The following is a 26929-nucleotide window of genomic DNA, read 5'->3' as shown; positions in this document are numbered from 1 at the left end:
ATCAGGGGACCTGAAAAAATGGGTTGCCAACAAAATCTGGGATTTATGGTCAAATACATGGTCCCAATCAACTAGCATTTTGTATGTATGTATGTATGTATGTAAGGTAGCCACCATCCCTTCGAAGATCTTGTCTTGTATGCAGCTCCACTTAATAGCAAGATCAATTAAAGCTACCGATCTGAATTCACAATATCGCTGTATGAAGGGCCAAAAACGGTGGGGTGGACCCGTAAGCAGAGGCACTTACGCGAAATCCAAGGGAATTTAAGAATCTCCTTCCAACGATACGATCCAACAAATCGAATAACGCAATTCGCAATACTTATCAAGCTTCCTACAGGATGGTTTGTTAAGAAGGGCGCGTCAATCTCCATGAAACTGTTGGAGTAGAATTCACACCATCACAATCGAATCGGTAGGATAAAGAAAATGATAGTGTTTATTCCCTCCTAGACTCCGGTTGTCATACCACTCCAATCATCCAGTTCCAGGTCAAACGATACCCTGATGCTCCCTCCCAACCCAGTATTTATTTATATATATATAGTAAACATATGTAATGGAGAAATGAAATATATCAGAACATTAAAATATGTAATAATGAAAATACATTTATATGGATAAAAAAAAACTGGTATTCCGCAATGAAAATAATAATTATTTTACATACAATATGATGCAGCTCTATGTCTCCTCAGCTCCCAATAAGGAAGATGTAACCCTGAAATTTCCGGTCCCAATCAACTAGCATTTTCCTTAGAAAAGTGAAGGCTGACACACGAAGATGGCAAGACCCCCCTGACCACCGAACTCAGGTTGTCCTGGCAAGACTCAGAACAGGCCATACCAGAGTCTCGCATAACTTTTCTGGGAGCGGCCCGTTCCGGAAATTTTGTGAGCTCTGCCACACCAACTGTTCAGTGGAACACATAATCTGCCACTGTACTGAATACGAAGGCTCACGAGTGCTGTACGGCATATCGGGCAGCATTAAGGACGCACTGAGTAACGACCCGACTAGAATCACAGCATTAAGGGGCTTCCTCCGCGAGGCCGGCCTCTTCGACCAAATATGAAACCTGCCAAAATCCCAACCACCGCAATACAAATGGACTTTCTCTTATCACCCAACATCTCAAACCAAAGCAAGATCCTCAGCAACTTAACAACCAAAACTCCGAAGAAAGACAGCACATTGACAGCCTTAGTATTTAACTAGATCGAGAACTAGATGAGGTCCCTTCTGGACCCCACACTATCTTTTCAGAGACGAACCAGCCAACGGCTGAAAATCTCTATAATAAAGAAATCAATCAATCAATCAGTTTGTTCTGGCCACAAAAATAAACAAGGTTTATTTCAAACGTATTTCATGTTTGAAGTCATGTAATATTAATGTTTAAAATAAAAATAATGTGGCGTTTATTTTAAAAATATTCGTGTTCAAAATAAACGTGGGTATTTTTGTTTGGTTTGGCAACTATTCGAGCAAAAATAAATATGTTATATATTATATATATAAACATGCTTCTTATGTTTGAAAGAAACCCTAATAAACGTGTACCATATACTGACGATATCTTAGATGGTGCGACCATACCACATAAAATTGGGATGATATCCCGAATTGGTGGTTAGGCGCATCTTATGGTTATTGTTTATGCGGGAACATACTTAATTTTAAATTATATTAAAATTTGAATGTATAGGATGTAGCTGGATAGAGCAGAAAAATGCATTGCCAAGAGATGAAAAAAAAAACGATCTGCAGGAAGATCCCCAATTCAGTTTGATTGCAATGTAGGATTGGAAACAAGCTGCTGGGTGGTTTTGCTCCTCCGTTTTTGACAACATTTTGAAGGAGAAAAGGAAAAAGTCAAAAGAAGGTAAAAGTAAACTGGCCGTTATGAAGTATTTTCTTACCGTGTATAAACCACCTGTGAAGCATCCCTGCCGGCTCGCTCGCCCGTCCGGGTGTTGACAACTGTCAAAATTTTCTTTTTTGGCGAAAATTACGTAAAAGAGAACAACAAAAGTTTTGTCACCGTCTCACAGGACTGCGCCAGCATTTCACACAAGAATCAATCATGCTGAGGTAAGTGATTTGCCGTTGAAAATCTTTACGAATTCGAGTAATTCCGAGTGCATTCCGTTCTTCAGGCTTGCCGTCAAAACCGGCCTGGCCGGTGGGGCCGTGTACTACTCCCGGGAGGAAGGAATCTGGAACGCAAACACCGACCAAGTGTACGAACGCTACTCGAAAGCCCTGCAACCACAGCTGGCGTCGGTAAAGCAGCAGATTCCCGTTCAGGTGAGGTCTATTTTTAGCGCCTGTGCAGCAGTGTTTTTGTAAATGACGAGGTGAGTGATTTTTCGACTGCCGTTTCTGTTCTAGGTCCCTGCTCTTCCGACTTCCGGTGAAGTGTGCTTTCTGACCAAGCACTATTGGAACGAAGGTGTCAAGGGTACGGTCCACTTTATTCACCGGCTGCCGTGTTACCTTGGTCAGTGGACCAAGAAGGGTACCGATGCAATCAAAAAGGCAATGGATCCTGCACCGGAAGGAGCAATCGCCTCGGTGGCAGCACCCGCGGCATCTCCCGCTACGAAGAAGTGAATTTGAACAGTTGGTGGTTTTCGTTTGTTGACTTGCCAGTGCTATTATGGGTATCAGTTTGGAACAAAATAAAATGTATTAACGCTGTGGACTCGTTATTTATTTTGAATACATTTTTGTTATGTTTTGAAGTTCAGTAGAAGCTTTTTTTTAATAGGTTAATTCCGAAGGCACAGTATATTTTTAAACAGAAATATTGCAGATTTCGCACCTCATTAGACTCCTGGTCTAAAATTAAGTACCTAGTCAATAATATTTTTAACTTCCATAAAGTTGTCTAGAGATTAAGAGGTATAACTTTCCAATGTTTGTTATGCTGCTGCTGCTGCATTCAAATAAGTAGATTTTTCAATGAAGTGGCCTGTGCAAAACAAAAATACTCGTGCAATGGATCACTTTGTCAAGCAGTTTTGGTGTGACTTTCTGCCAGCGATAACAAAAAACTGGACCAACAAAATACTATTTTTTTATGAAACGCACAAACTTTGGCTACTTCTTCTCGTGGAAAAATCTCAAAATATAGATTCATTTCAATGTTCGAGTGGTAGTAAACGTCATTTTTAACCGATCGAAAGAAGTGGCTAATTATAATTGATTACAACTTAAGAACTTAGACAAAAAATCCGGGCTAAGTTTTTGGGGTTGGACTATTTAGTTTCCTGGTCAAAACAGTGTGTGAATGCTGCGGCATCGTCACCATCGTTAGACATATTTTGCTGGACTGCAGGAAATATCATGATGCTCGTGCAAAATACAACATTGACCCTTCTTGTCTGCAAACAGTACAGTGTCGACATTTTAAACAATGGCTTTAGCCGTCGATTTCTCGCGAATAAAAGCTCACACATAAAAATTAAGGACACCAATGTTTCCTCTACCAGCTAGCATTGCTAATTTGGAGGGTGTGCTTTTATTTGCGAGAAATGAACGGCTAAAACCATACTTAACAAAAGCAATTACGCCCCTTTGATATGTTGACACTGAATACTTCGTACCTACCTGAGTACCTGATGGGCGACGACTCGTTGAATTCAAATCTGCGCCGAACGAAGTAACCGTCTCCATTGGTCTCGGTCCTGAGCCAATCGCTTCCAGTCGCCTTGGACGTTCAAGGACCTAATGTCCTCCTCAACTGCACAAAGCCAACGCGTGCGTGGCCTACCCCGAAGCCGACGTCCTCTTCCGGGTTTCCTTGCTGAATATTGACTTCGCTTGACTTCGCTCTTCCGGCATTCGTGCCACATGCCCAGCCCACTGTAGCCTGCCGTGTTTTGTAAGCTTCACAATATCCATGCCGTTATATACTTGGTACAACTCGTGATTTATGCGACGCCGCCAGATGCCATTTTCCAGTTTACCGCCGAGTATTGTTCGCAGCACTTTACGCTCGAAGACACCGAAAGCTCTCCGATCGGCCTCTTTCAATGCCCACGATTCGTGGCCATAAAGGGCTACCGGCAGAATCAACGTCTTGTACAGCGCGTATTTCGTTTTCGTACGCAAGCTGCGGGACTTCAGCTGGCTACGCAACCCGTAGAAAGCCCTGTTCGCGGCTGCAATACGCCTTTTCACCTCGCCAGTAGCATCATTATCGCACGTCACTAAAGTACCAAGATAAACAAATTCGTCCACAACTACAAATTTTTCGCCATCTAGCACCACTTCACTACCAACAGCACTATTGCTCCCACGCTTTCTGCCGGCGACCATGTACTTCGTTTTGGTAGAATTTATCGTGAGACCAATCCTCGCTGTCTCTCTCTTGAAAGGCGCGAACGCCTCTTCCACTGCTCTACGGTCGATTCCGATGATGTCGATGTCGTCCGCAAAACCAAGGAGTATGTGCGACTTTGTGATGATGGTACCGTTCCTCTGCACGCCAGCTCTCCTAATCGCTCCTTCGAGGGCGATGTTGAATAGCAAATCTATGAACAGATGATGAGTCTGCAAGTTGTATTCCCGGAACTTGTCAAGGGTTTGACGCAGGGTAAACATTTGATCCGTCATTGATCGACCCTCACGAAAACCAGCCTGGTATTCGCCGACGAAGGATTCCTCAAGCGGTCTCAATCTGTTGAACAGAACACGTGATAATATTTTGTACGCCGAATTCAGAAGCGTGATTTCTCTGTAATTGGCGCACTCCAGTATGTGTCCCTTTTTGTAGAGGGGACAAACGAGACCATCCAACCAACTAGCGGGCAATTCTTCCTCCTCCCATATCTTGAGCAGTATACGGTGGATCATCTGGTGCAGCTGCTCACTTCCGTGTTTGAGAAGTTCGGCCGGGAGCTCGTCCTTCCCCGCAGCCTTACTGTTTTTCAGCTCTCGTATCGCCTTTTTCACCTCTTCTAGCGTTGGTAGTTCCACAGCTTGACCATCGTCGTCGATGTGTGTTCTGTTTGTGGATGCTCTCTCGTTCTCTCCGTTCAGCAACGTCTCGAAGTACTCCTTCCACCTGGCAGCCACCATCGTTTTATCTGTCAGCAGATTACCTTCACGGTCATAGCACATGGCGGGAGACGGCGCTGTCTTACTCCTCACGCCATTGACAGTTGCGTAAAACGCGCCTCAGCAATAACGCGTTCCTCGTAACTGCCTTTTTTTCCTGCGATGGGTTCGTACGAGGAGAAAAAACTAGGCTTCCATACCAATTTGTACAATAAATTGTAATTATTTATTTCAAGACATGAATGCGTCATTAGATGTAAAGGTGTCTCTAATACAAAAATACAATTTAGTTTAGTTTTCTTTATTCAAAAGGTTTTCAGCCTTGGGCTAGTTCACTGCCTATAAATGCATAACAGTCCCATGTGATTTTTTGGTAAAAATGAGTTATCTTCTGGAATCGATTGTCAGCTACCTTAATTTTAATATGTTCACATCAAGTGAACTGTTCTGTTTTGAAAATATCGTAAAAATAACAAAACTTGGTTGTCCAAGACATAAGATACCATCCCCCCTATTCTGTGAGTCACGTAACTCTCCATTTTATTTGCATGGACAGTCACCTCACATGAGGTAACAATTGTCACCTCACCGATGACAGAGAGTCACGTGACTCGCAGAATAAAGGGACATGACAAAAACTGCGTTTTTCTTGACTTCGGCTTTTTCCACATGGAACTGTTGTGCGTTTATGGGCAGTTCCACCTCTTGAGCAACAGACGAGAGCATTCCAGACAAAGGGCATTTCGGAACATAGCATTGGTACAATTCCATGTTACCTAATATGTATCTCTACATTGTAAAATTTAATTGGTTTTCTTTCTTTTTCACAATTTTGTTACGAAAAAAACGGAATTACAATTTTAAACGACTCAATAATTTGTGGTTGCATATTTTATACAAGGTGAATGAATACGATTACTCTCTGTCCATGTGATCTGTTGTAAAGATAGATTTTACTTAGCTGTCGAAGGTACTTGGCATATGGTTTTCGTGTAATACCTTTAATCAAATTTCGCCACACTCTTTGTGGATCACTGATGTCAGAGGAAATTTTTTGCTTTGCTCTCTATGTACTTTTTCAAAAGTACCCAACGTGGTGGCTATGAGTAGTATGCTCATAATTTCAACTTGTCACGAATCAACTATTGCTAGGCTTCGGGTAAAATGTTATGTAAACAGACGGGCGGGAGGGTTATAATTAGGTCACAAAAACATGCTCCTGATCGCTTTCCACCGGAACTGCCCGCAGGTCAGGCGCTTGTAGTTATACAGTCTGATCCAAAATGAAAATTCACTAACGCTCGGTTATTGCTAGCACTTCAAAAATTCTACCATTTCTTAAGGGTTGGTTGTATAATCTTACATTCTAAAGCGAACTGCAAGCACCGGCCGATGACAGAACGGAAGAAACCGATCAGGTCTACAACACACTTCCAATTAAAGTGTGCCAGCTCTACCAAGTTCCGATCGAGCGCAAGTGGGGAGACGCGAAAAAATCGACACGAGAAAAAAAAAACGAAACGCGTGTATGCATATGTTGAAAACAAATAAAAAAAAGGACACAGAACCTTTCCTGAACGTGGCCGCGGAAATAACGGACCTCTAACAGTACAACCTCTATTATGCCTTGGCGGCATTTTCCTTACCGGCTTCCGCTACCACCTCACTGCCGGCCTCACCAGCGGCGGAGGCCTTCTTCTTCTTCTTTTTCTTCTTGTCCTTGGGTGCCGCCGGGGCAGATCCATCGGCAGAAGCAGCAGGAGCAGCGGCAGCATCACTAGTAGCCTTGGTGGTGGTGGTAGCGGTGGTGGTGGTGGTGGCGTTCGCAGCGGCAGCGGCTGCCTTGGCCACAGCCGACTTCTTGGCGTCCGCCAGCACCAGGTCCGATTCGAGCAGTTTCTTCAAGTCCTCGTCCTGGACGCTGTGTTCGCTCTCGTAGCAGGTCACATCGAATGGGCAACCGGTCACGACTGTCAGTCCGTTGGGCAGGATCAGCACGGTATTCTTGAACTGGGCGACGATTTCATCTGGAAGTGAACGGGGAATGCGGGAAGGTGATGATTATTAGTTTTGTCGTCAGCTACTTTATTTTTTATTTTTTTTTCCTTTATTTACAAGGCTTTCAGCCATTGGCTGGTTCGCCTTGGCCTCAGCTACTTTAGAATATGCGACGGATTGTTTACACACTAAATTTTGTTTTTGCCGAGATTCCAACAGCCGAGTAGTTCTACAATTTATTGTGCTGAGATTCAGTAAAAACAATTGTCGATACTCAGCTAACAAATTAGATATCAGCAAAAGTGCCATCTTGCATTTGCCCATACAACACTGGCATTCAAATGCTCATCAGAGCGAAGGATGCAGCGGAAACAGCTTTCCTTAATGTGTGCAAAAATCACACAACGCGCGTAGACGGCATCCCATAGCGCAAAGTGCTGTTCAATGACGACGGTAAGGATTCCCCTGTTCCGCCAAATACGTGCTGACGTCAGCACGATCGTCTTGAGGATGTCTTGGAAAATATCTTAAGGATTTCATGGACCTGATGCTTTAAAAAAATGTCTGATCATCCTGGTGTCATGGTTGAATATCCGAGTGACGTGAATTGAATTGTTGGACAGTTGAAGAGCTTTAGAATATTACTTAATCATCCTGAAGTACTCATTTTTTTCATTTTGCAGCGTTTGGTGGGGCAATGGGAGCGCAAGTCAATCCAAAGCCGAGGATAAGGGAAGGGTAATCTTAATAGTCTATGCGGACCACTTGAACGCCATGGGAAAAGGAAGGGATTGAAGAGGTCGGTTATTGGGGTGTTTTGAGGAAATGACACATAGTACTAGATTTGTGATGCAAAATGTAACGAAATCGAAAATCCATCTCCCACTGATTCATCCTTTCACATATATACCAAATTGATATTTTACAGCAACCATCAAAATAAACAGACAATATATGAAAAGGCTAGTTGCCTCCCTTGGCGGACCCCCCCGCGTCCTAACTCTTTTCTAAATCTACTTAATGTCATTAGACTTTCTGAAGTTTCAGATTTAAGTTCATTTGATGATTATGATATCTCATTAGTCTAATTTGATAAATTATTAAAAGCTCTAATTCACCTAATCAATCATAGTCCATGCTTTATTAAGTACCTGTACTTGTGCTTGTAATCTAAAATTAAACGTGTTTCAAGTACTTTTGATTTAAGCCTATACCTATTTATTATATCTTAGTTCGACCCAGGTAACACCTTCATATGACTAAAATGCTTCATTTTGAAGTTAGATTCCTAGCTGATTTTTAAATTATATAGGGTATATGCTCCAACTATGCTCACACGCTTCCACTATGTCGCACCACAAAAATACGTATGGGTATGTCACAATAGAAGCACGCCACAGTGGAAATCCCGAGCCATAGTTCAAACACTTATCCCAAACCAAAATGAAGCATATATAAGATTAGTTACAATACCAGGCTTGCCTAAACTCCTCGAACTCAGATTATGCCGTAGAGATGCTCATTCATCGTGAGCTAGTTCATCCCTCACATATAAAGAGCCAAGGTGTCAAATCTAAAGAGCGCAAAAGAGCTCGAGCTCAGATTGATGCTCAAGCTGGACTTCCACAAACACGCATCACGATGAGTGATGCGGGGTTCGTTCTTGAGTGAGGCGTGATTTACATCGGCTCTGCTCACCAAACAACATTTTGAACTTCGGGATGAACTCGGTGAAACTGTAAATATAGAGCTTCGTTATGCATTCGGAGAGAGCACGCACGGCCTTTGATTTATGCACGGTTTTTCCATTCAATATTATGATACACAACAATACTATACTAATACTATGGGATCATTCCCAGAGAACGTAACGTTTTGAGAGATTGATGTTTTTTTTAACTCGCGGACCACTTTTTGGATTACTCAAACTCAGTCACAAAAATCTTTGATCATTTTTTCCGCTAAGTGCTTTATGAGTGCATAAACGAAATTATATTTCTGACCTAGAATGCACGAGGGAAAAACTAGTAAAAGCACTAATTACTCCGTTTATGGATTATCCCTTGGTGCTGTCTTCGTATTCTCCTGTTGCCTTTTAACATGTTCATTCATTCAATTCGCTACCCTCGCTGCACACACGGTAGCTCGGAAATCTTTCTGGACCAACAATTGAAATAGGTAGAACAACCAAACGTAAGAAATGGCTTTAAACACAAACTTCTTGAGAATCAAAACACTACCACGTAAACTAAAATTTCCATTTGATAAAGGAAGTTTACTCTATCAGATGATGGCGTTAGATTGTTTGGATGTGCTTTGATTTTCGAAGAATTTATGTTTAAAGCCATTGTTTACATTTTGTTGTTCCGCCTATTTCAATTGTTGGTCTAGCGTTGTTTAAATCAGGTGGAGTCTGCATCGATTTATTCATAAGTTATGAATCATAACCTTCAGTTGGTTGCAAGATGTCGCAGAAACGCATTCGGAAAAAGTTGCCCCAGCTATGCTCAACTTAACAGAAAACGGCCCGAAAATGACACAACCGGCGGAACCCCACTGTATCAACTTCACCCCGACGGGTCCCCGCATACATAAATACGAAAAAATGTAAAATACACATTTTCAAGTCGGGTAGATGAATCGAAAATGCTCAAGTTGACAGCCCCTCGCCGAAAATAAGCAGGGATTTAGATGCCCTGCCCGAAGATCTTTTTTATTTTCATTTCTTTGCAATCCGTTTTATTTTGCTTGACCCTGCACTCAAATACTAAAATAATTTCAAAATATGTTTATTTTGTTCGCATAGCTGTCAAACCAAACAAAAACCAATACATACATTTATTATCAACACGAATATATAGAATAGAATATAGACAGTTACCCTATGAATCCATTTCCCACTTTTGCGTGACGGAATGTATGCATACGTTCCATAATGTTTTTTTTTTCATTTCTTGGTTGTGCACTTCTTTCTCGAATACAATACAAAATCACTCATTCATGCGCTCTGGGAGAAGCCATCAAGAGCCATGCTCTCTACGAATACATCACGAAGCTCCAAGTTTACTGCTTTGCGCGAGCGCATCACGAAGTTAAAATTTCTGCTCGGCAGGCAGAGTCGATGTACACCCGAGAACGAGCTCCGCATCCCTCACAAAGATGCGGGTTGGCAAGAGCCCAGCTTGAGCATCAAGTATAGCTCCGTGAGAGCAAAATATTTCATCATCAAAATATGCTGGAGCTCAGCTTATTGATGACTCTTGATGGAGCTTTTGGCAAGCCTGCAATACCATGTACAAAAATGGTGTTTAGCATTGTTCCCTGAGTAATACTTCAATGAAAACAACAATGAAAGCTTGTCACGCAAATAGAAGGAGCACCGATGGGCACTTTCTGAAATATTTCAATAGTATAATTCCCTTGCAAACCCAAATAAATCTATCTAACCCGCAAATATCGCACCCAACGTCAGTGTCTATACGTAAGCGTACTACAACGCGGCTCTCAATCAAAGGAGTAACAAGTGTGATACTATCACTGCTGGACTAGATCTTTGGTTTTCTCATGTAGTGGTTCATCAGAGAGGGGAAGCTTAGTAATCCCCATTGCCTGCCCATGACGCCATTCTATCGCGGCATGAGCCAGCAACGCCGGCCCCAAACCTACCGTCTCCAACACTCCACTATAAAGCATGAAATTAAGCCCGCCCACCAACAGCAAGGTGCAAAAACTAACCAAGGGGAGGGAAGCGGATTCCAGGTCCATTTCAAATGAATATTCAAAATAAGTTCTTAGAAGAATTGTGATGACAATTCCAAGGAAATTCTTAGAAAATTTAGGATAATATCAAGTGAACTCTAAAGAGAGTTTCAATGATCTCACGATAAATACCAAGGGAATCGAATTTTGAGGGAATAATTCCAAAGGAATTCTGAGATGAGTTTAATGAGAATTCCGAGTTTAATTCCAAGAGTATCTCGAGAAGAATTGCAAGGGTATTCTGAGGAGAATTACAAACGAATTTTCAGAAGAATTTATTGGAGAGCTCCAAGATAATTATGAGCAGAATTGTATGACAATTCTGAGGAGAATTGCATGATAATTATAAGAAATATTCAGACTAATTCTAAATAGAATGCAAGGAGTATGTAAGGAAGTTTCAGTAAGTTTTTTCGAAACGAATCTTAGGATGAATTCTTCGATCTAAAAACAACCGGGAAAATCACCAAAATTAGGGGAAAACCCCGGGAAATTACAAATTGGGATTTGCTGGTCACCATGCACACTAAGATTATTTTACAGATTTCTGTGAAATTTTACCGAAATCTCAACAGCTGAACGTTCGGTAAACAATTTTACAGTTTTCCTGAAATTAACATATGTAACATAAGTCCTGGGAAAAAAAATCAAAAGCATGCCATCTGAAATCAAACAATTTAATTTTAAAATCTTCTTCAGGGTATTTTATTCTATTTATAAACTGTTGAAAAATGCATTTACTGTACACTCAATTGACCATTATCTTCGATTTTTCGCAGTGTGTAGCGAAATTGTTGAATCAGGGTTTGGACGGTATCTTTGTCGATTTCTTTTAAATTTTGCTTGATTCGATCAACCAATTGCTGCTCAATTTGAGTACACCCGATTGGACTAGCCTGAGGCACGTTTGATGGATTGTCCTTTTTCGGTACAAATTGTATTTTTTGCTCAGTTCCAAAATGATGCATTTTCCATTCGCAAAAGGTTTGCGACGAAGTGCACGGCAACATTTTGGTATTTTTCGAGTTGTTGCTGTGTATATTTTAGAGCACGATGACGTTTCTGATAGATTACGTTGTATTTTTTTAATCCGATGGATTGTCATGTTTGAAACATGACATTTTCGTGCTAATTTGCGTGTTGATTGACCAAATTTGTTTTCAGCACTTGACAACATTTTTTGGTTGTTCTGGCACTCAATTTTGTTGGGCGACCGCATTTCTTTTTATTTTCCGGTTCTTTACCATCACGACAATCCTTCAAAACACGATAAATAGTTGATTTTGATATTCACTTGTACTGGGCCGTCCAAAAAGGTTGGCGACTTGTGCACATAAATCCAGCTTCGACATTTTAAATGGAAACTACTGCGCAATTTGAGTTTGACATTTCAGTAGTAGTATAGATAAGCGTGACAAGTGCAATGGGTGTCTACTCAATCCAAGGAATCAAATTCCCTGAGTTTTCCAGGTTTTTCCAGGTCGGATGAAAAAAAATTCCAGGTGCATACAAAGTATACACATTATTATTTTATCTATTTATCCATCTGGAATCCCTTTTATGTACTTATAGATTTATGTTATTTTCGATTGTTCAAACTTGGTCGTTGGTACTAATAAGTCGGCACAGCAAAAAAGTTATTGAATATTACAGCAGAACAGATGCACAATGCATTGCACATAGGTTGTTTAATATTAATTTGTACAATTTATGTTTAGTAAATGCACCAATAGTGAAGATACTTTAGTGCAATGTGTTCCTATGGTGGCTTATAGAGTCTCCCTAAGCCGCTATAGAAGTACATTGTACTAACGTAATGTACTTCTATAGCGGCTTAGGGATACTCTATAAGCCACCATAGGAACACATTGCACTTAAGTACCTCCACTATTGGTGCATTTATTCTACACATAATTTGCGAAAAGAAATTATATCCAAGGGTGTAATATTGTATTTGGTTTTTGCAATCACATTTGTTATTCATACAGTAGCATGCATTACGTCAATCAATATTACATTCTTTTTTTGGTATTTGTGTAGTATTTTTTTAATTCAATAATATAAATACAAGTAAGAAACCTGTCTATACTATTCGATAAAACGATATATCAAAATTTGATAACAATATGCTTTCAAAAACAAAATATAATTTTAATAATATGTTTGAGTCCAACTCTGTTTGGAAGATCAAGACAGAATAAATCATGGTTTCACATGTCTACAATCTCTTAAGGTCCGTTTAGACTGTCTGATTTTGACCGCCGCCATAATGAAAAATCTGCTCAAATTTACTTTCGACACACTTTGTCGAACCCCCCTGTTTGCTGGTGTTCACACTGCTTGCACATGAAAGAACTGTCAATTTAGATTTCAAAACAAAACTGTATCAGGAATCAAAAGTAAATACTTCCATCATGAATTACCGGAAAATTGCTCTAGTTTCGGCAGACGTATTTACTTTTATTATTTTAAATAAAATGAGGAAGAGAAGGTGAACTTTGTGGAGTGGGAAATAGTTGCTCAGGAGGAACACCGGCAGGGATCTGGCTCATCTTGTCCATCAAGCGCTGCGATATGAAGATGAAAATGGATTTCAAAACTTCGCCAGGATGTCGATACCAACTTTAGACAATCTAGTGATTCTCACTAGATATACATGATTCCTTGAGTTCTGAAAATTTCTGTTAACAACTCAATTCTGCAAGGTCTTCAAACCTTCTGATGTCCCTGAAGTTTTGTTTCTGTCCTCCGGTAAAATTTACTTAAAAATCAACAATCTTTCCTGACAATCTGTAAATTTCTCGGTAGTTCTACAGATTTATTTGAAGCTCTGTGTGTTCTTCAGAAGTTCTGCAAATTTTCCTAAAAATCTACAAAGTTCCTGAATCCCTGAAGATTTAAGATCCTTGAAGATCAACAATTATCTCTGATGTTCACAAAATTTCTAATAATCTACAAACTTCTTTACAGTTCTGTAATTTTCTCTGCAGATTTTCATGATTCAATGAATATCTGCAAATATCTCTGAACATCTATACAATTTTCTAAAGAATTAAAAGATTATCTAGAAATTTTTGCGCTTTCCGGAAGTTTTAGGAAGTATTCTGAAGTTTTTCTAATTTTTCTGAAGCTGTGCAAATATCTCTACAGATCAGCGAACTTACCTGAAGTTCTGTAAATGTCTTTCAAAATCCAAGAACCGCAGTAAAATTCTGAAAATTTATTTAAACATCTGCTAATTTTTCAGTAGATTTACGATCTATCCTCTGAACTTTTCTGAAGATCCTAAAATTTATTTCAAATTCTGTAAAGTTTTCTGAAGTACTGTATTTCTGCTCTAAAGATCTACGAACTGCCCTGAAGTTCAATAAATTTTACAGTAGATCTCCGAACTTTTCTTAAGTTCTTTAAATTTCTTTGTGGATTCTTGATCTAAAGATCGGCGAACTTTCTTGAAGATCTGTGAGTTTTGCTGAAGTTTTGCAAATTTTTCTAAAAACGTACGAACTTTCTGACGTTCTACAGACTTCTCTTAAGGTCTACGGACTTCTCTGAAGTTCTTTAGATCTATATCTATTTCCGACTTCCATGGAGTTCTGCAAAATATAGTACTTTTGTACATCGCTGCGATTTGTTTTTGGAATTGAGGTGCTTTTCTGACATTTAACGAATTTTTCTGAAGATCTCACATTTGTGTGAAACTTTCTGTCAAATTCCTGCAAATATCTTTAAAGTTCTGTAAAGTTGTCTTAAGCTCCGTAGCTCTATTCCCAAGATATACAAATAAAAACTTGAGGCTCAATAAATTTCTCAGTAGATCTGCAAACTTCTCTGATGTTTTGTAAATTCCTCTCGGGTTACCCTGAAGATTTGAAAATTTCGTTGAAGATTACCTCAAGTTGTCAAAATTTATCTGAAAATATTTGAGCTTCTTTGAAGTTTTAAATGTCTCTCTCAAGATCTAAAAATTTTCCTGAAATCGTGTAAATATTTTTTTTAAACCGCCGAAATTCCCTGAAGTTCTGCAATTTTTACTGCAGAGCTATTAACATTTCTGAGAGTCTTGTGATTTTTTTCAGAAATCCTGTATTTTTTACAAAGTTCTGTAACTTTGTTCTGAAGATCTACGAACTTTTCTGATGTTGAATAATGTTTCGAGGATCTCCAAACTTCTGTGAAATACTTTATATTTCACTGTAGATTCTTGGACTGGTCTGAAGTTATGCAAATTTCCCTGAAGATTTGCAAAATTTCGCTTATAGTTTTACAAATTGATTTGAATTTTTTTTTTCTTGCTTGAAGTTTTGAAAATTTCTTTGAACATTTATCTGAAGATCTACGACCTCTCTTGCGTTGTTTTTATGAATTTCTGTTAATTACTTTTAATTTGTTTGTAGTTCTGTTCTCAAGATCTACGAACTACCCTGAAGCTCAACAAATTTCTCAGTAGATCTTCGACCCTCTCTGAAGCTTAAAAAAAATTCTATGTAGGCTCTCAGACCTGCTGTCTGGCATGCTTATTCTTATACAATACATGCTTCGTATGTTTCCTTTTGCCAGTCTCTCTTTTTCGGCTGTTTCCTTTTTACGACGATTTTGATCCTCCACATACAAATCAGCGAAGAGCGAGCGTGACAAGACTCTCTGAATGAACTTGTCTTGTTCGCACACGTTATCTTAGATGTCAGATGCTTGTCAAATCCAGTGTCCTTAAGAAACGTTTCGAGAAACTGAACGAAAAACTTCTTTTGAATTACGAATGGAGTGATGATTGGAAAATTTCCTGAGTGGAACCAAAATTCCCTGAATATTCCAGGTTTTTCCAGAAAAAAAAAAATTCCCGGTTTTCCAGGTTTTTCCAGGACACCCTGTTGTCATATGTGGGGATTGCCGTCAAATAAACACCTGAAAGTATTCCCAGGACTTATGTTACATATGTTATTTACAGATATCTGTGAAAAATTCACAGATATTTGTGAAAAATTACAGGAAATCTGCGAAACTGTTTACCGAACGTTCAGCTGTTGAGATTTCAGTAAAATTTTACAGATTTCTGTAAAAATTTCTAAGTGTGTGATTATGTTATATGCGACAGTTAGAAGATACTGAGAGGTTAGCACATATCATCGGCAAGAGACGTGCGTGTGAGAAAATTTGCGAAAAAATCTAAGGGCACCGGTGGGATTCGAACCCACAATTCCCATTCAGTACACGGGTGCATTGCCAATTATACAACGGTGGACCTATGGTCTACGGATGTATTTGGCTAATGACATATGAGTTTCGAATCCGTTTCCCTCCCTTAGTCTTTTTGCGCAAGCGTTCTCAATACACAACAATCGTCTATTACCGACGATATGTGCTTGTACCGCAACCACTCAGTATCGGTCGATGTGAACAAACACAACTCGTCTCTGTTCTACATCACACATGTTGGATACGGGATGTCCAATGCAGTATGAATAGAGCAATGAGCTGCTGGCCTCACCTCCGACCACCGGGCCATAGTGATGATTTATCATCAAATTAATTTTCGATTTAGGTTAGCGACTGAAAGTCAATTTTTATTTGTTATATGCGACAGTTAGAAGATACTGAGAGGTTAGCACATATCATCGGCAAGAGACCAGCAGCTCATTGCTCTATTCATACTGCATTGGACATCCCGTATCCAACATGTGTGATGTAGAACAGAGACAAGTTGTGTTTGTTCACATCGACCGATACTGAGTGGTTGCGGTACAAGCACACATCGTGAATGCACACGGCAAGTTAATCTTACTCATATCTGCACTTAAATTTGCAAAAACGTATGTCACAAGAATGAGTAAATTTTTACTCAAAGATGCGTAAATGTCACTCATATATGAATACATGTCATTCAAATATGTGTGATATTTGCTCATATTTGATTAAAAATTTACTCAAATGCGACTTTTAGTGAACGGGACTCACATATGAGCCAGATTTATTTGCCGTGAATTGTGCATTCTCTGAAAATCGATTTTTTTTTAAAGATTCCGGGATAAATTTTAGAGATTTTGGACCAATTTTTCAATGCTGGGGCTTAAGCATTCGAAATCTTTAAGACAAACAAGTTAAGAAACGGCCCGGAATAGTTATCATATTTTGAATACATGGAATGTAAGTTCACTGTCCTTAAAGAATTTAAATACTTTTGAGACGTAAATAACATTTTGTAATCTTGGACATAGATTTTTTTTTTCTAAAATCTAGTCTTGGAAATGTTTGGACGAATATTGAAGATACCGAGCTTCAAAGATTTTTCAAAATTATAGCCTTTGAAAAAAATGTCTAGCGCAATTAAATTTTCCTAGACCATTATTCGAAATATCTAAGACTTGGAAAACTTCCAAGATCACGGCCAGGATGTTGGAATTGGATTTTTTATCGAAACCTCTGAAATTTGCGATAACATGTTGACTATTTCGAGATCACAAGGCAAAGGAAAAACTTAGAAATTTTATAATCTTGTCTGGAAAAAAATCGAACATGACGGACCTGAATATCTAGATCACGAAGAGGAAAAAAATAAAAATATTAGTGACTCCATCAGCACCAATTGAACAGTTCGCAACTCTTCTTTGTCGGACTTTACACGCTGATTTTTAATAAATACTTTTAACACAAATTCGTTGCCAAATCAATCTGTTACTTACTTGATGTAATTTTTTAAAGGCATATGATTTACTCTTGATATTATTAGTCGTAAAAAAGTGACTTTAGTGACTAAATTTTAAGAAATAGTGACTTTTAGGTGAAAAAAGTGACTGATTTGAAAATAGTGACTAAGTCACTAAAAAGTGACCTGCTACCAGCCCTGCAATTGTCTACCCAGGGGGAGGGGGAGGTCAAGAATCCTAAAAAAAATGTCTACATAGTTAACGAACAGCCCCTGATTTGAATTATTGAACAGTTGAAGAGCTTTAGAATAATCACCCCCCGAGTATCTTACAGAAAACCTTAGTTTCACGTACCCGCTTACAAATTGTAGATGTCTCTACCGTACGTAAACAATGGGGTCAGCCATTGTTGGTTGCACAACTTTTTCACATCAGAAAACATGTTTTTGTTTCACTTCATATGGACGTTAAAAGCTAGCCAAGAATAAATTTTGAGTGAGACGTATTACTGATGTTGTATTGTTTTTCTTAGATAATATCTGAGAGACAGTATTTGAGTTGTTTGATAATCTGAGATCAACCTGGGTACCTGATCAATCTGAAGACTTCAGGCGAAACATGTCTGTCAGAAGGGTATAACTCGAAAAGTAAACAATGACTTTGAACGTCAATTTCTCTTGAATGACCACACACCCACGGAATCTGACTACACCAGCTTATAGAACAAGCATTGTTCTGTCAGATGATTTAGTTAGTTTGAGTGGGTGTGTTGTCATTCGTAAGAAACCAACGATCCAAGTCATTGTTTACGTTTCGAGCTATAGCCTTCTGACATGTTTCCTCTGACTTGAAAAAAAAAATATTCTGAGTACTTTATGGAGATCTCTGATTACTTGAAAACTTAGAGAGTAGGCTGTGCGTGTGTTCGAACGTGACGTTTGATTTTTTTCCGTTGAGTTTTTTTTTATCTATAATCGGTTGCAGATCTGGCCATAACCAGGCCCAGGAGACAATTTCTAGTTCCTCATTCTAGGTCCCTATTATTTGCCGCTGAGAAGCTGTTCCGAAGCCAAGTAGAACCTCCACGAGGCGTCCCATCATTAGTTCCATCATTCGTTGAGTCGCAGCGTTGAACCTGACTATTGACCACGAACAGGCTTGCCAATGCACATCAAAAATCGACTACATACATCCGAACATTTGTTTATCTCAAATCGAAGGCGCAACTACCATAAACCGGACTAGTTCATGTTGATCTTCGTCAAGCTTCGTCTACAATTTCGACTTCTACATCAACACATGTCAGGCAGCCATCAGGTTCAATTGGCTAAGCTCGGTAAGTTCGTTTATCTTTTCAAACCAGTAACGTTCGGAGATCACCTTTTTGTGGTGCGTTACTGGTAGAAGATCTACCACCGAAACCTAGTCGTGACAACTTCAAACTAGGGAATCAGGATTTTCCAGTAATCAAAGGATCACATTTTAGTCCTTGTTACTTTTTATGACTTGATAATAGTGACAAGACTCGGGTAGTGACCACCGCACCGTTCTGCATTTCTATATTGTATATTTAAAATCAAAATATTGTTTATGTTCATAGATTTCGCATAATCCTTTTCCCTTTGTCCTTCTCTCTTTCCTTTCCCTCTTTTCTTTTCAGAAAGCGAGTAATGGCGCTATAGTCAGCCATAAGTCATAAAAGGCTAGGACAAGAGTTAGTGCTCATGCCCCAAACGTTAAAAGAAAATGGAGCATCACTTAACCTTTCTAGCTTTGATGCTTCCAACGACCAACCAATCATATAATTACCAAAATCGGAACGCACGGTACGAGATGGCCACGTTTCATCCATTTATTGGATTCTGAAGCATCGTGTTAAAATCTTCAATTTAAACAGGCCCGATGTTTTCTGAATCATCTTGCCCCTTAAATGCTGCACAGTAGGCCTGGCCGTTTTGATATGTGTGACGCATCTTCGATGTGAAACATATATCAAATAGACAAGAAAAATTATGTAGGCATGTATATATCATTTTCCAGGATGCTTTCAAGAACTGGTTGTGTTGGTGTTAGATTAGACTAGATCTCCGATTACTTGAAAACGTATGAAATAATTTCTGAGTCGCTTGGTATAATATGAGAAAATATCTTAGGGATATGATTTAGATTGATACCAGATGACTCAGAAAATATTCTTAAGACCTTTCACGTGATCAGAGATCTTCAAAAATTCATGATATTTTTTCAAGTCTTCAGGTTAATCAAGTATTATTCTGAAGATCTTAAACTGCCCAAAAATTTAAATCAGATATTCATCCAAGCATACCTGGTTGCTCAGAAATGTTTACAAAGTCCTACATCAGGTGATCAGCTATCTCCATAAATAATCAACAATCCAAATCACAACCCAAAGATATTTACTCATCCAAGCGATTCAGAAACTATTGCATAACCCTTCAGGTAATCAGAGATCTCCATACAGTGCATAGGATATTTATAAAGTCTTCAGGTTGTTCAGGTACTACTTTGAAGCCATCTGGTTTATCAGGTACTATTCTGAAGATACCAAACTGTTAAATAATGGATCTCAACTATTCTCTCCGGAAACCACATGAATCTTAATTTTTCCAAAGATCTTCAGGTGATCAGAGATTTCCTAAAAACGCCTCTGGATATTTTTCAATACTTCTAATGTCCAATAATTCAAATCACGTCTCTCAGATATTCTCTTATGATAAGTTGCTCAGAAATTATTCCAAAGGCCATCAGGTGATCAGAGATCTTCATTAATTCCTCAAGATATGTTTTCGAGCTTTCAGTTTCAATAAGTACCCACAATTGAAATTAAATACTTCAATACTTCAGGATGATCAAGTATTATTCTAAAAATCTTCAACTGTTCAACGATCCTGGTGATCTTTGCACTTGGATCCAACGAAGTGCAATTATGGACTATCACACGCGAAGAAACTATTAGAGTCCATGATTATATCCGGCGACATACCGCAATTGTTGAACGGATGATCTCCCTGATTGACAACTAATATGATACAAACTTTTTGAACGTAAAGAGAATTGAATTTGTCGCCAATTTGTGGATGAAAAGTTTGCAGGAGGATGTTGTGCAAATCAAAAGTTCTTCGCTAAACCGAAAGTTTCAAGTTCAAGAGTATCCAATGTCCGATAGACACAAACTGTGAGTTGACCCTGGTCATGGTGGCTCTCATCTGCGAAGAAAATTTACATTAGCGATTCACGAGTTGCTCACCACCGGTAAACCGTTTCTGCGTATCCGTATCGATGCTAACCACTTGCCTAACCTTCTTATTCGAATCAGTGCCCATAGCTTTTAATATGATGGCCACCGGAATCACCTCCGTCATCGAATTGCACTTCAGATAGTACTTTCTTTACATTATCTCGACCGCAGAATCGTCCGGGACCTCTTCTCGTGATTCGGACTTGCTACCTGACCCTGGATTACGTTGTTGTAATCATCTTATTCCAGGAAACATGTTCTTGAATCAGAATCACCTTCTCCGTTCGCACACACGATATGTAGGGATGAATACCAAACACCTCTTAAAACTGCGCATTGCGCTGAGCGTGTTGAAGTTTCACTTTTGACAGTTTCAAATTATAGAACTGTCCATTTTGAAACTCAGCATTGCGAACGGACTTAGGGACGTCATTTTGAGACGTGTTCTTAATTATGGCCTACGAACTGTATTTGATAACTTTATATTGGTATTGGTGAAATCATTCACGTTGACGACGACTCTGCAACTCTTGACTCCTTTAGGAAAACCCCACAAGCAAATTTCAGTTTCGTGATACATAGCGGATCGTTTCTTATCCCTTCAACTCACTGAAAAATCCCGTAGACAAAATGTCAATCTTTGCGTAAAATGACGAGTGGAAATGGTACGCACACTCTATTTCTAAACAACCCGAATTTGAGTAGGATCTACACATATCCGTCAAAAGTAGGGCTACCCAAAATTGAGTAAACAAAGTTGGGACTGACAAGATGACGAATGTGGAACATTTTGTCAGTTTCAATTTTGTTTACTAAGGCTCTGAACCATTTGTTGTATTTTTTTTTAACTTTTGGTTGAAATTTGACAGATGGAAAGTTATCCCCCCCTATTCTGCGAGTCACGTGACTCTCTCTCACCGGTGAGGTGACAATAGTCACCTCGTGTGAGGTGACTCTCCATTTGATTTGCATGGAGAGTCACCTCACACGAGGTGACAATTGTTACCTCACCGGTGAGAGAGAGTCACGTGACTCGCAGAATAAGGGGGATCGATTAACCCTGCAATCCGAGCGTAATTATTTCTGACCGACAAGAAGTTAAATTTTGACAATCGTGGTTGAGTTCTTCTCGAAAACCGGTCGATGGACAGCACAGGGATTTTCGAACATAGCGAATAACTTTCGAAATGTCACTTTTAACCACGAGTTAAATTTAACTCGGCAAATGGTTCACAGCCTAAGGCCATCGTTGAAAGGGATTGACGAATGATTCCTCCGGATAAGCAATGTCCGATTCACCCTCAAATCACAACCAAGGCAACTGTTGAGCCTTGACCGTATTGCAATTCCGGATGGCAGTCCACTCCTGATAAATTCGAAAACCCACCGAGAAACGGACGTCCACCCGGGAGGGACGACAATCGAGCTTAATGTCGCAAGGTGTCTGGCCGCAAATCCATGGGTAGTAGGACAGGCGTAATTCTCCTTGCATTTTTGTCTTTCAAGAGTGGTAATTACTTACTGTGTTTCTCGTATAATACTTGGAACGGCTCGACCAGTTCCAGCCTTAGGCTGTGAACCATTTGCCAAGTTAAATTTAACTCGTGGTTAAAAGTGACATTTCGAAAGTTATTCTCTATGTTCGAAAATCCCTGTGCTGTCCATCGACCGGTTTTCGAGAAGAACTCAACCACGATTGTCAAAATTTAACTTCTTGTCTGTCAGAAATAACCACGCTCGGATAGCAGGGTTAATCGATAACTTTCCATCTGTCAAATTTTAACCAAAAGTTAAAAAAATCCGCCAAATGGTTCAGAGCCTACATTTTAGGTACTTTTCACGGATATGAGTAGATCCTACTCAAATTTGGGTTGTTTAGAAACAGTTGACTGCATCGTGCCGCCAAAACAGAGTATGCGATCGTGCTATTCAAAAATCCTTCTTTCCACACGAACAGCTATCTCCGATGGCGCGCAGACGTCGCAGTCATTTTTTTTGCACTCTCAAAGCGATAAGACGGCCATCCAGTCTCTTTTACACATGCGAGAATTGTGTGGTCTTTTATCACGATTGCCGCTCCTCGCCTATCATGACCCCCCAATTGCAGACGACTTTGTAACCAGGGAGAAAAATCCCCATCTCCTGAATGAAATACAGCGTTGGTGCAAAAGTCCACACAAAGTGACTACTGACAACATGTTCCATCAAAATCCATTAGTAAGAGTGGAAATCGTTGAAAGGGAATGACGAATGATTCCTCCGGATAAGCAATGTCCGATTCACCCTCAAATCACAACCAAGGCTACTGTTGAGCCTTGACCGTATTGCAATTCCGGATGGCAGTCCACTCCTGGTAAATTCGAAAACCCACCGAGAAACGGACGTCCACCCGGGAGGGACGACAATCGAGCTTAATGTCGCAAGGTGTCTGGCCGCAAATCCATGGGTAGTAGGAAAAGCGTAATTCTCCTTGCATTTCTGGTCTTTCAAGAGTGGCAATTACTTACTGTGTTTCTCGTATAATACTTGGAACGGCTCGACCAGTTTGTGCGTTACGCACTCGTGCACTCCCATCTTAGCCTTGGCTTCCTCCTCAAAGTTGCGCAAGTTGAACGGCATTGGGCCGTACTTCTTTTTAACCTGCAACAAAAATATTGATTTCAGTTTAGGTGTTCTACTTTATCGACAGCGAATGTCTTCTTCGATATAAAAGCACAAACATGCCCTCAGCTCTCATAATCTTTTACTACTCATTGGGGCGGGCCAGAACTTGGAACCTCGAGACCCATTACTCGTGGCCGAATGTCCTATACTCGAAACAGACATCCGGAACTATAAACCACGGGAAGATAGGTCCGTCCGAACTTTGTTCCGGCCGCAACACCCTCGAGCGCTAGTTTTTCATCATCGGGCATGATTGTGTTGTAGGTTCACGCCGGGATTCGAACCCAGAACTACCTTGGCTTGTCAATCTAACGGTTGTACCGTTAGGGCCAACCACTGCACTCACCTCAGCGTAGAAGGAACGCGATGCCTTCAGTTTGAGTAGGTAATTTTCCTCGGTCTTCTTGTAGATCGAAACCTTGGTGTCCAGTTCCTTGCCCAGTCCCTCGCCGGTGCTGACCAGCACATCCATTGCGTACACTTCGTACTTTTCGAATTCGCACTTTTCGTGCTCCTTCTTCTGGGCGATCGTGGGGTTCTGGATAATGGTCTTTTCGCCGTCGATCTTGAACTGTTTCAGCTGATGGCTGAGCATGCCCTCGATCGGTTTGCACTTGAACTCGGCGGCAATCTTCTGCACGGTCTCCGTCACGGCATAGTTGCTGGTGCCGTCCTTCAGCAATCGAAGCGCCGCCTGGCTGGCGTAGTACGCAGCGAGGACAACATCCGCCGCACGGCCTGTGCCCTTTTTGTCCGGCTTGGCACCGACCACAATCGAGTGCGCAGCCACGGCGATGAATCCGTCGATGTGCGCTCCGAGATCACTGCAACCGAGGAAAAGATATTAATTCAAAAAAGTACATTCGATTGATATAAAACTCTTATAAGACTCTCTCTCTCTCTCCGACCATCAATTTGATTGCGTTTTCCTTAAACGAACTGCTTTATCGACATGGTTGATGTGCATTGTTTTCGATGCGATATTACAAAATATGTTTGTAGGCACTACTACAACAACAGTGGACACTTACATTTTGACAACATCTCCTGCCTTCAGCTGATAGTCCGGATCGTTCTTCGAAGGTGAAAAATGGCAGATGCAGTTGTTAACCGAGAGGCAGGTCGGGAAAGCGATTCCCTTCTTCATGTCCGGCTCATTCTTATATTTCTGAAAAAGGGAAGTCGATCTTAAGTTCTACTACGAATCAAAAATTGGAATCAAATTATCCATGTGTTTTTTTCTTAATTACTTTTTTAGCCCTCATATATCATTGTATAATTATCATGGTTGATCAGTTACTATCTTAGCTCTTCCATGTTGGTTTTAATCATAGGGCATTTTAATATATAACACATAGTGATTCCAGCGGGAATTGAACATTCGATCGTGCGACGAATAGTGGCGAACACTCTCACCACTACACCATCGAGATGTACAATGAAATTTACGCAACGAATGACCTACATATGAATGGTCATTTCTATTTATTCAAAAATTACCTTGCCAGCTTCCGTTTCCATCTGCTGATCACCCTTCTGGCATAGGGCCTTCACTGAGGTTCCAATTTTGCATGCCTGCATCAGGCTATGAAGTGCCTCTAGAGAAAAAAAAGAAAGAAAAAAAAAAATAAACTATTATTCCCAGCTCACCAATAGACGGTACCTTTACGGTCGTTTAAAATTGCCTACACTGAAACAAGGATCATAGTTAGGAATACTATTTTGCAGAAAACACTTATTATCAATATAACCACGCTTATTACTGTTAAATCTACTATGAATTCAGTATAGTTGACTACGAATGTAAAACAATTTACTATGATTCTGGCGAAACTACTATGCTTGCTCAAAATGCATAGTAATTTTGATAGAAATAATAGTAAAATTAAATGAAATTGTTTTCTGCACAAATCTATTGGTAAGGGTATTTAATTTAAACCAGCAATATAGTATTTTTGTCAATAGATTTAGTATCAGTGTACATGCATAGGAGGCCGGGGTCTGCCATCGTGTCCATCTGATTTGACAACACAACACTGCTGCACTTTCGCTCTCGAATGGCAAGAGCTTGTTTCAAAATCAGTTTTAAGGTTATAAATTTGTCATTTTGTTATTATGCTTCCATGGCGAACTTAAATCTCCATGAACCACCAAACGATAGCTAAAAAAATAGATGATCTTGCGATCGTTTATCAATCAATAGTTTTCGCAACAATAGTCCCTAATTTAGGGAAAATAAAAACTACAGGCACCCCCGAAAACGTGGCTCCTTTCGAAACATCACTCCATCTCGCTCACACTAGTCCTTTCTATTTTACAATGAGTAACAGAGAAAGCAAATAAGCCAAATAAAAAAAAAAAACCTCCCAGCCTCCTACCAAGAAGACCCCACTCCTTTATACAGCCGAGAATCCGGATCTCGCATCCCGATACCCTCCGCGGTCAATACTCACTGTTGACGATCGCTCCGGCTGTTTTGTACTTTTGCACGACCGTATTGTCGGCGATGGTATTTTCCTCCTCCTGAGGCTGCTGCTTGTCGTTGTTGACCATCTTGTTGTATTCGGTTCACTCCCCCAGACCCGATTCCAATCCAATCCAAAATTCGATTCGGCGAGCTCAAAAATCACCACCGATAATAGTAGTAACCCGTTGGATTAGCAAAACCGTTCACACCGAAATGACTCTTGTCCTTGCCTTTGACGCGGCAGATTTTTCCACTAATTTGAAGCAGATGAACGCGAGGCTGCTGCTTGGCTGTGAAAAACGCGAGAAATGCGAGCGAGTTTCGGAGTTTCGTCGCGGGTGCGTGCGTGTGACGACGACGACGTTTGACGTTTTTGTGATGACAGTAAAATCGATGTCGAATTTTGCAATCAGGGGTGGGATCAGGGGCGGGATTTAAATAGAAACACGGTCAAACAAGCTTAAAATGCATTATCCTACACTCAAAAAATATTGAAATCTAAATAGTATAAAAGTTATACCAACAATCAATACGAAACTAACGATTTTAAATTGGCTCACCACTTTAGTAGCCTATTGGTCCCAAGCAAACGATTAACGTACCCTATTCTAGTTGAAATTCTATTACTACATTATGTTTGTTTTGATTCGCTATGAAAATTTGACAGATAACATCAGGGGTGTGTGGATTCATGCAGAACATGCAGGGGTGAGTGAAATAGCTTGGGACTGCTTGGGACCGTTGTTCTGGTACTGAGTGAGCCAAAAATAATAATGATTTTCTTCGGGACCCAGTGGTCTTAGAGTTACCTCTATGGTTATACCCCGGACAGCCCGCATAAACGCGAACCATAAATTGACCTTACCTAAAATGGTTAAAAATTGTTTATAATCCCTGCTAAACTTTAACTGAAATGGTTATGGAACTTTACATGAACGTTTAATGATAAAGTTTCAACCTTAAGTATTATGGTTTTTTGGAACTGGACCTTACAAATAATGGGTTGTTAAGAACCATTACCATTCCAAATACTTGTTTTCTCCATACATTTTCGGAAAGAGAACTAT

At 40.0% G+C, this 26929-nt stretch overlaps 2 protein-coding genes across 2 annotated transcripts; one reads left to right on the top strand and one right to left on the bottom strand.

Moving 5' to 3' along the window:
- Window positions 1-2029: 2029 nt before the first annotated feature.
- QIL1 lies at window positions 2030-2702 on the top strand. Its single transcript, XM_065230694.1, has 3 exons — window positions 2030-2098; window positions 2164-2314; window positions 2399-2702. The coding sequence occupies exons 1-3, from the start codon at window positions 2091-2093 to the stop codon at window positions 2618-2620; spliced, it is 381 nt and encodes a 126-aa protein (XP_065086766.1). The 5' UTR covers window positions 2030-2090; the 3' UTR covers window positions 2621-2702.
- Window positions 2703-5843: 3141 nt separating this feature from the next.
- On the bottom strand, window positions 5844-26222 carry LOC135708421 (proliferation-associated protein 2G4). The gene is made up of 6 exons (XM_065230523.1): window positions 25849-26222; window positions 24896-24993; window positions 24427-24563; window positions 23742-24219; window positions 23239-23371; window positions 5844-7098 (listed from the first exon to the last, which is right to left on the bottom strand). Exons 1-6 carry the CDS (start codon window positions 25946-25948, stop codon window positions 6692-6694), a joined length of 1353 nt encoding a protein of 450 aa, XP_065086595.1. The 5' UTR covers window positions 25949-26222; the 3' UTR covers window positions 5844-6691.
- Between the last annotated feature and the right edge of the window lie 707 nt (window positions 26223-26929).

The sequence above is a fragment of the Ochlerotatus camptorhynchus genome, unplaced genomic scaffold, assembly GCF_037179485.1.
Source record: "Ochlerotatus camptorhynchus isolate MF236.1 unplaced genomic scaffold, CSIRO-AGI_Acam_v1.1 ptg000330l, whole genome shotgun sequence".
Classification (NCBI taxonomy): Eukaryota; Metazoa; Arthropoda; class Insecta; order Diptera; family Culicidae; genus Ochlerotatus; species Ochlerotatus camptorhynchus.
Note: the sequence above shows the minus strand (reverse complement) of the source record. Positions and strands in the feature narration are given on the sequence as shown.

Coding starts and splice junctions, on each gene's coding strand:
- QIL1 (XM_065230694.1), top strand. Junction 2,315..2,398: donor AGCAGCAGATTCCCGTTCAG/GTGAGGTCTATT, acceptor TTTCTGTTCTAG/GTCCCTGCTCTTCCGACTTC.
- LOC135708421 (XM_065230523.1), bottom strand. CDS start 25,948: ATGGTCAACAACGACAAGCAGCAGCCTCAGGAGGAGGAAAATACCATC. Junction 24,564..24,895: donor TGGAAACGGAAGCTGGCAAG/GTAATTTTTGAA, acceptor TCCCTTTTTCAG/AAATATAAGAATGAGCCGGA. Junction 7,099..23,238: donor AGTATTATACGAGAAACACA/GTAAGTAATTGC, acceptor GTTCACTTCCAG/ATGAAATCGTCGCCCAGTTC.